The 8731-nt window shown below is 32.4% G+C and overlaps 1 protein-coding gene across 1 annotated transcript; it reads right to left on the minus strand.

Annotated features, from left to right (window-relative positions):
- Window positions 1–3789: 3789 nt before the first annotated feature.
- LOC107456735 (gamma-glutamylcyclotransferase) lies at window positions 3790–8666 on the minus strand. Its single transcript, XM_016074687.4, has 3 exons — window positions 8332–8666; window positions 6404–6537; window positions 3790–4122 (listed from the first exon to the last, which is right to left on the minus strand). The coding sequence occupies exons 1-3, from the start codon at window positions 8428–8430 to the stop codon at window positions 3852–3854; spliced, it is 504 nt and encodes a 167-aa protein (XP_015930173.3). The 5' UTR covers window positions 8431–8666; the 3' UTR covers window positions 3790–3851.
- Between the last annotated feature and the right edge of the window lie 65 nt (window positions 8667–8731).

Here is an 8731-nt window from a genome sequence, read left to right on the forward strand (position 1 = left end):
TTTATGTTTCATTTTTAAAAATTTTCTTTTTTAATTGACCTAGCAGCAAACAATAATACATAATATAATAAATTATAGAATTACTTTGGGCTGTCCATCACAGCATATACGAGTCGTGTTTTTTAAGTAAGTACCGTTTTGCTGCACCGCCGCCGCAGCGTTGCGGTCGGCGTTCTGCGCATGCGCACTGGGTACCTACATCTATTGCCCACGCACTGACGCCATCGCAGTCTGATTCTTCCTTGTTTACGTTGTTTACTGAGTGTTTAAGATGCCTCCGATAACCGTGAGTCCCGCCGACTGTGAACTAAGGGCTGTTATAAGATTTCTTAGTGCTAAAGGCCTAAAACCGATCGATATTCATCGTGAGATCTGTGCAGTTTATGGACAAAACATTATGAGTGATGGAATGGTAAGAAAGTGGGTGAGAGCATTTAAAGAAGGCCGCACAAATGTGCATGATGCACAACGGAGTGGGCGTTCTTCAGTCGTTAATGAAAGTTTGGTGCAGGAAGTGGACAATAAGGTGAGAGAGAACAGACGCTTTACGATTTCCTCCTTGTGTTTTGACTTTCCTAATGTTTCTCGTAGTGTTTTGTACAGCATTGTGACCGAGCACTTGAATTACCGAAAATTGTGCTCACGTTGGGTACCAAAAATGTTAACGGATGTGCACAAAACCAACCGTTTAGGCAGTGCATTGACTTTCCTTGAACGGTACCACAACGACGGTGATGATTTCTTAAGCCAAATTGTTACGGGCGATGAAACATGGGTGGCCTACGTCACACCAGAATCAAAGCAACAGTCCATGGAATGGCGGCATTCAGATTCACCCAGAAAAGTAAAGTTTAAGCAAACGATTTCTGCTCGGAAAGTCATGTGCACAGTTTTTTGGGACAGAAAAGGAGTATTGCTTGTGGAATTTCTGCCGCGTAATGAGACAATCAATGCAGCAGCTTATTGTGAGACATTGAACAATCTGCGCAGCTCAATCCAGAACAAAAGACGTGGCAAGTTGAGGAAGGGCATCGTTTTGCTGCATGACAATGCCCGTCCGCATGTGGCTAATCAGACCAAAGATCTCATCACATCTTTTCAATGGGAAACTCTAGATCATCCTGCGTACAGCCCTGATCTAGCCCCCAGTGACTACCATCTGTTCCTGCACTTGAAAAAACACCTGGGTGGTCAGCGTCTTCAAGACGATGACGAAGTCAAAACAGTTGTGATGCAGTGGTTAAGAAGTCAGGCGGCAGACTTCTATGAGGAGGGTATTCAAAAACTGGTACAACGTTATGACAAGTGCCTCAATGTTGAAGGAAATTATGTAGAAAAACAGATTAAGGTACAGGCTTTCATGTAAAAATAAAAGTATTGAGATATCTTTGCATGTCTTTTTCTAATTTCAAAACGGTACTTACTTAAAAAACAAGCCTCGTATAACGTACGTAACAGGGTACATATATAATATACATAACAAAGTACGCATCACAGCATATAGAACATACGTAACAGGGTACGTATCACAGCATATATAATATACGTAACAGGGTACGTATCACAGCATATATAATATACGTCCACCAAGCCATGTGCTGTTTTGCTTTATAACTCGTAAATACTAAGATCAAATGTCATTATTATTAAAAATATTTTTCTTTTATTTTTTCTTCTCATTTTTTCGTGGTATTCGCTCTAAATTTAATACATATATCGAGCGAGAGTATCTCCAAGCTTTTAATGACAAAAGTTACATTTGCACTAAATAGTAATTCCCTATGATACTTTAAATAGTGGCCTGTTAATATTATGTAATCAGACACTGATTCATTACATACTGTTCTGTAAAAAGATTTTATTCATAAAGATAAGGAAAAAAAGTGCAATAAAATAAATTCTAAGACACGCTTTCTGATTTAAATGATTACGGGGTCCAGGGCACCATAATAGCTGGTGATTAGGGGGCGATCGCAATTTTAGATCTATGGCCAATTCGACCCTGGTAACTTCTAAACTATTAGTTCAATTGTCTCGGGCTTGTACAATTTAGCATACAAAACTATGTTGGAAACTAAGTCCTCCATGATCTCCTCCCCACCAAGGTCGTAGAGCGACTTTTTTTTACCTCTTACTATGAGAAGGTTAAGAAACAAATTATCTCAGGTTTTTTCTTGTGCGTGGGTTTTGTTAATTTTTGAGATATCTTTACCGTACTAATTGAGTAACAGTCGCATCTTGTAAGAAATTTTGCCATCGTGGGGGTGCTGGAAGCCCCAAGAATTTGAAAGCTAGAAAAATGACGAATTCAAACAATTTGTCAACATTATACAACTAATATTGATCCATTCAATATTAATAAATGAATGAATTCGTTTTAAAATAACCTATTAATTTTACGTTAAGAGAAATAGTTTTTAAAGAATCTAAAATATCGAAAGAAATTTGCACATTTTCTAATTTGACCTCAATCACCCTTAACTGTATATTGTTTCTCAACCCGATGTATTCGAAGGACTGGTAAAATATTACATTATGGACCTGTAAGGTTAGTAATTTTGGTAAAGTTTTTACAAATACAAAATTGGGACACTTAAACAATTTTTTGACCAGTTTGATTCTGATTATTCACCTACTCTGCTACTCTCTACAATAAAAAATATATTGAACCTGGATTTAAACATAAATATAATTTACATTAATTCCAATAAAATTATTAATCCTCTGACATGCCCTTAAGAAATATCACAAGGTAGCACAGACCCTATGGTAAAAAAAAGAAGTTAAAACAAAGAATTAAAACGATATCAAGATGTCATCCGGCTTCTATGACCAATCAGAACTTTTCTTGCTCTTGTAGGAATCTGGTGGGATTCGTTTTTATGTAGCGAGTCTTGGGAAGAGCTCCATAGAGACGGGACGACTGAGTATTAACAGAGATACACAGAAATTTAATTTCCCTAATATATAATGCTTGTAAATAATTATTATTAGATTTATCTTATGTTGTATGGATCTCACACTCTTTTTTTTGTTATCAATTTCCACTTTTCTTTAATTATTTTAAGCCAATAATCTAAATTTTGATCATGTAGTGCTGCAGTATCATGTTTTGACTATTAGCTCTTGCTCACATATTCAATGCTTGACAATGGAGATATTCCTCTAACCTTTTACCCTGCAGCTTAAATTGGTGTTGCTGTGACTTACCTTCCAAGTGTCAGACGAAGTCAAACAAGGTCCATCAAACCGGTGACCCTAAGGAAAATCGAGGACCCCGATGAGTATATGTCCTCTCAGGAAAGTCCCAAACAGTCCAAGATGTAGTTCGGGAGAAGCCTGCTCAGTTTGACATTTGGAGCAGACCTTTAGGATTCTCATGCCTTCGAAAAACGAGAGACTTTTTGTGTGACCACTTGCTAATCTGGAAATTGTGTAAAATTGGTAAATGGTGCTTTGCACCAATATACCGAGATTATTATCATATTCAGCATCCAAGAGCTCCACAGTAGGAAACATGGCGCTCGTCTATAGTGACGCGGTTCCCACTTAGGATATAGTAGGGGTCTGGATAGACACCAGTTTTTTTTTTAAAATAAAAAATCGTCTAACTGGACAGTCACGTTGAGAGAAAAAGCTAAACATTTCATATCTAATTTTTAAAAAAAAAAACATCCCCTGTTCGTCAATCAACACTTAAACAAGAAAAAAAAAAACATATCACACAAGATCGATAATTTTTTGTTTAAATAATATTAATGAAAAAAAAAAATAATATCACGAAACGTATTTCATAATTTAAATTTATTTCTTATAAATTTCAATCAAGTTTAACAGTTAGATAAATATTTTCAATAGTTCTCTTTGCTAGTTACTACATCACAATTTGATATAGGTATTTCAACTTTGCCATCATAGCCATTATCTTGAATGGATTCCAGTTTTTGAATATAGAATGAAGGCAAGCAATGTTCCTTAGCACCTTGTATAATCACATTTTTATACATAGGTGAAGGAAGATGATCACTGTTTTCATCTACCTTCATCTGATAAGACTTGCACATTAAAGTTTTTTCTTCACTGCACACTGGAATATAAATTTCTTGATATCCCCTTTCTTGCCTAGAAAAACAAAAATTATTGTTTTACATGTAATAAAAAGAAATTTGATTATCTACTTAAAATAAAAAATACATATCTGAGTCCTAAGTAAGGGTGCAGTACCAGCAGTCCAAGAATGAAACTCATCTCATTTATCAGGGTGCGTAGCCAAATTATTCAACAAAAAATAAGCACCTTTTAAGCACTCAAAAAATATTTTTAAGAACTTAAAAAAAAATATCATAATTAGGCAGGGTTAGAAAGTTTTTGACAATTGTCAAAAATCATGAAATTTTGACTCATGTAAAACACATGGAGTTTTCAAACGCTGCGCCGAACTGACTAGTGACTATGCGTCGAAATAGATTGGGGGTGAATTAATTATAAAAACGTTGAATAGAACAATGTGAACTGTGTCTTTTTGCATAATTCGAAGCGAAAATCAACAAAGTAAAGGAAAAGTCTCATTTTGAAAAAGGGAAAATTAAGCACTTTTTAAAAATACCCAATAAAAAAAGCACCTTTAAGGGTTTTTAAAAAAGGAAAATAAGCACCTTTTAAAAACGCTACGCACCCTGTTTATAAGTGGCCCATACTTACAAATCAAAAAACATTTTTAAAAAATGTTAAAGAAATTCTTTTTTTTTTCTTTTAAAAAAAACTTCCTCTTTTTGCTTAATTTAGAGATAGACTGCTTGATGATAAACATTTGAGCCTTTTTTAGTGATATTCAGCTAATTACTTTAAAGAGAAAAGTGTGTTTACCACTACAATTATTCAATTCCAATTCACTAGTATAAAAGGCATGTTAACTCAATTTTAAGTTGGAGTACCTTGTTCATAAATCAAAGCTGACATTTTCGATAACACTCGCCCCATATTGGTGATCTGGACGTGATCTGAACACGCCTACATTGACAAACATGCCCACTTCGATTTGAACACACCTTCTTCGATATAAGGTCCACATTGAATAGTTGACTCGCTATTTGTGAACGTGACATTGTCCTCATCATGCTGTTTCTCAGCAGCACATAATGTTGGCCTGTATAATTGCAACACAGGAGAGACCACGATCATGAACATAAAACAGCTCTCACAATCAGCACTCAAAATCCGGTGATCTTAATCCAGCTCTTCCGGTTTCTCACAAAATAGCAATGAATCAACTAGTGGTATCCATTCATCCAATTCTATCGCAGATAAAATTCTAGTAGGGGAGTACTGTAGCGTGTCTACAACTTCAATTCCAATTCACTAGCATAAAATACATGTTAACTCGATTCTATGTTGGTGTACCTTTTCATAGATGAAAGTTGACATTGGTGATAACACTGGCCCCATAGAGAGAGAGAGAGTAAGTTTGTATTTGCTGATAAATGCTTGAACTTTTTTAGTGATATACTGTTGATTATTTCAAAGATTTTTTTAGTGATATTCAATTGGCTAGTTTAGAAAAAGACTTAGCTTGTGCTTGACAATAAATGCTTGAACTTTTTTTAGTGATATACTGTTGATTATTTAAAAGACTTTATTAGTGATATTCAGTTGGCTAGTTTATCAAAAGACTTAGTTTGTACTTGACAATAAATGCTTGAACTTTTTTTAGTGATATACTGTTGATTATTTTAAAGATTTTATTAGTGATATTTAGTTGGATAGTTTAAAGAGAGACTTACTTTTTGTACTTGACAATAAATGCTTGAACTTATTTCAGTGATATTCTGTTGATTAATTTAAAGGCTAACTTTGCTTGCATTTGCTGATAAACATTTGAGCTTTTTACAATGCTGCCTTTGATTTTTACAATTCTGCATTTCATTCAATGCTGCCTTTGATTATTCTTTAATATTGTTTATGTCACAGATAAATAATTTGGAGATAAAACACTGAAGGGTAGAATTAGACTTTTGAAAGAGAAGGAATTAATTAAAAAATATTGAGATACCAATTATTCAAGATTTAGATTTTTCGTAACACAAAATTGAATTCAAATTTCAGATTTACATTAGTTTTTTAAAATTTATTCAACATATATACAGCACTAAAAAAATCTTGAATATTTATTAGTTACAAAACAAACGAAATTTCATTGAAATAATCAACAGTATATCACTAAAAAAAGTACAAACGTTTGTTTTATATGAGTAAACATCATTTACAGAGATGAAAACTTGCACCACTTTGAGGGAAAATGTTTTGGTGTATTTTTAATGATAATTAATGTGCCATTAAACATAAATATTTAATAATTTTCTTAAGAAAATCATATCAAAGAAAATAAAAAATTGCCTAGATATACCTATTTAAGGCATCTTCGTGCTCTTTTAAAATCTCCCAAACCACACCCCAGACGGAATCTTTTTCATTCTTAATAATAGTTGCTGGAGCACCTTTCCAAGAATTGGAATACCCGGTAAAAAGCAGCTGGTATTTCTGAAATTAACGTGATTTTAAATATATCTATACCTAAATTATATAAATACAAATTAAAACAAATTTATATACTTTTTAAGTGGTAGCAGAACTTTATTTATGTCACACTAGAGCTGCACAAATTGTACCACAAGTAATAATGACATTTTGTTAATTTAAATTACTTTATTTATAAAATAATTAACATGCTTCTTTTTTTAAACTTGTTCCCTAATTTCATTTTTACAGGCTTAAGGCTAATTACTGTATTCTATGAACAATATTCATTCCCATGTAGGAAGGTAATACATATTAGGGTAATTAAAAAAAATAAATTCAGAAATAGAAAATTTAGAAAAAGATATTATAAGCATCATCAAGGGTAAAAAATTACAGTTGTTGGGCTACTTTGATGAAAATGGGCTTGAATTTAGTATGAAAAAGGTTTATTTATGAAAAATATTTAAACCCATGATGGATGATAATATTATTAGAATTCAGAAAAATTTGAATCTATGAAAATATATTCTGAGCATCATAAAGGCTAAAAAACTACGCTGTTGGGCGACTTTAAAATGAGAATGGGTTTGAATTTAGTATGTAAGGTTTATTTATGAAAAATATTTAAACCCATGAAGGATAATAATATTATAAGAATTCAAAAAAATTTAAAAATAGAGAATCTATGAAAAGATATTATAAGCATCATAAAGGCTAAAAAAAAAAAAAACTACAGCATTTGGGCTACTTTAATGAGAATGGGTTTGAATTTAGTATGAAAAAGGTACATTTATGAAAAATATTCAAACCCACGAAGTATGGCAAGATTAGGAATATTCAAACAAATTTAGAAATAGAGAATTAAAAAAAAAGATATTGCAAATATTATAAAGGCTAAAAAACTAGGGTGGTTGGATTACTCGAGGAGAATGGATTAGGACAGAGGTACATAGAAAATTATTAAAACCCACGATGGTAATATTACAAGAATTCAAACAAATTTAGAAATACAGAATCTGTGTAAAGATATTATAAAATTCATAAACGTTAAAAAAACAACAAAAGAATTACAGTTATTGGACCACTTAATGTGAAAGGATGAGGACAGAAGTATATAAAAAGGTATTTTCAGGTACAGTTTAATGAGATCTCATGAAAGTCACAGATTATAAATGGCAAATTAAGGATTTGAAAGTTGTGAGGAGGCCACTGTAAATGGTTAAATTTGGCTCATTATACACTTTTTCCAACAGTGAGAAAATACCCACAAGCTGCGATTCATTTGGTGCATATAAAAGCTGTACCAATGCTGTGACATATTATTAAGATTTACAGATTTTATGAAAGATACTGCAGACATTTTTTTTTCTTACAGCCTTTCAAAGACATAAGTACAGGAAAAAGTTGCTTGATTGTGGTTAATTTTAAATATTATGAGTTGCCTTGAGCTACAGCATTATGCCAGATGGTACTGAATACAGCAAATCTTTATTTTGATGGAGTGAACATTGAAAGACATGTTTTACTTATTTCAATAATGCAAAGCCACCAGAAAAGGCAATGAATAATAATAATAAAAAAAATGGGATGTTTCCATATTGTAATCTGTTGTGCCAACTTTAACCTAGGCGCTATATAGATTATAAGCTTGGAAATTAAAAAAAAATGTAGAGGTGGCTACAAGTTATGGTTTTCCCTCCCCATTCAGTACTGATTAATTGATTCTTTTTTTTTTGCCACCTCGTAAGTAGAACGGGTATTCAGCTAATTATAGAAATAAAAAATTTGCAATCAGTAATCATAAAATAACTGTACTTCTAACTTTGCATTGCACTTATATATTGCAGACGGACAGTTAATAAGAATTCTTCGATTAAGCATATTGCTACCGTACGAAAAATATAAAAAAGACATTTTGAATAGAATGATTTTAACGTTCCTTCGAATATAAATTCTAAAATATGGAAAGATAACTTTTATTTCTGTAGAGATATACTAATTTTGTAACATTCCAACTCAAATACAGTGTGACATTCAGAAATAGAGAAACATTTTAATGATTTAAAAAGAGAATTATTAGCAATATTTAGAATTTCACAGTTCGGCATTGCTGTCTACATGTTTGTTTATTTACAGATTTTGAAGTAGAAGTACAAGTATTTATTTCGAGCATTCTGAAGTTTTACTCATTATACAAACTTTAAATCAGTACTAA

This window comes from Parasteatoda tepidariorum, chromosome 1 (genome assembly GCF_982258835.1).
Source record: "Parasteatoda tepidariorum strain Cologne lab strain chromosome 1, Ptep-v5.0, whole genome shotgun sequence".
Lineage (NCBI taxonomy): Eukaryota > Metazoa > Arthropoda > Arachnida > Araneae > Theridiidae > Parasteatoda > Parasteatoda tepidariorum.

Excerpts from the sequence above, each read along its gene's own strand:
- LOC107456735 (XM_016074687.4), bottom strand. The coding sequence starts at position 8,430 with ATGTCTTTTTTATATTTTTCGTACGGTAGCAATATGCTTAATCGAAGA. Across the intron at positions 6,538-8,331 it reads AGTGCAATGCAAAGTTAGAA|AAATACCAGCTGCTTTTTAC; the intron begins GTACAGTTATTT and ends CGTTAATTTCAG. Across the intron at positions 4,123-6,403 it reads CACGAAGATGCCTTAAATAG|GCAAGAAAGGGGATATCAAG; the intron begins GTATATCTAGGC and ends TTGTTTTTCTAG.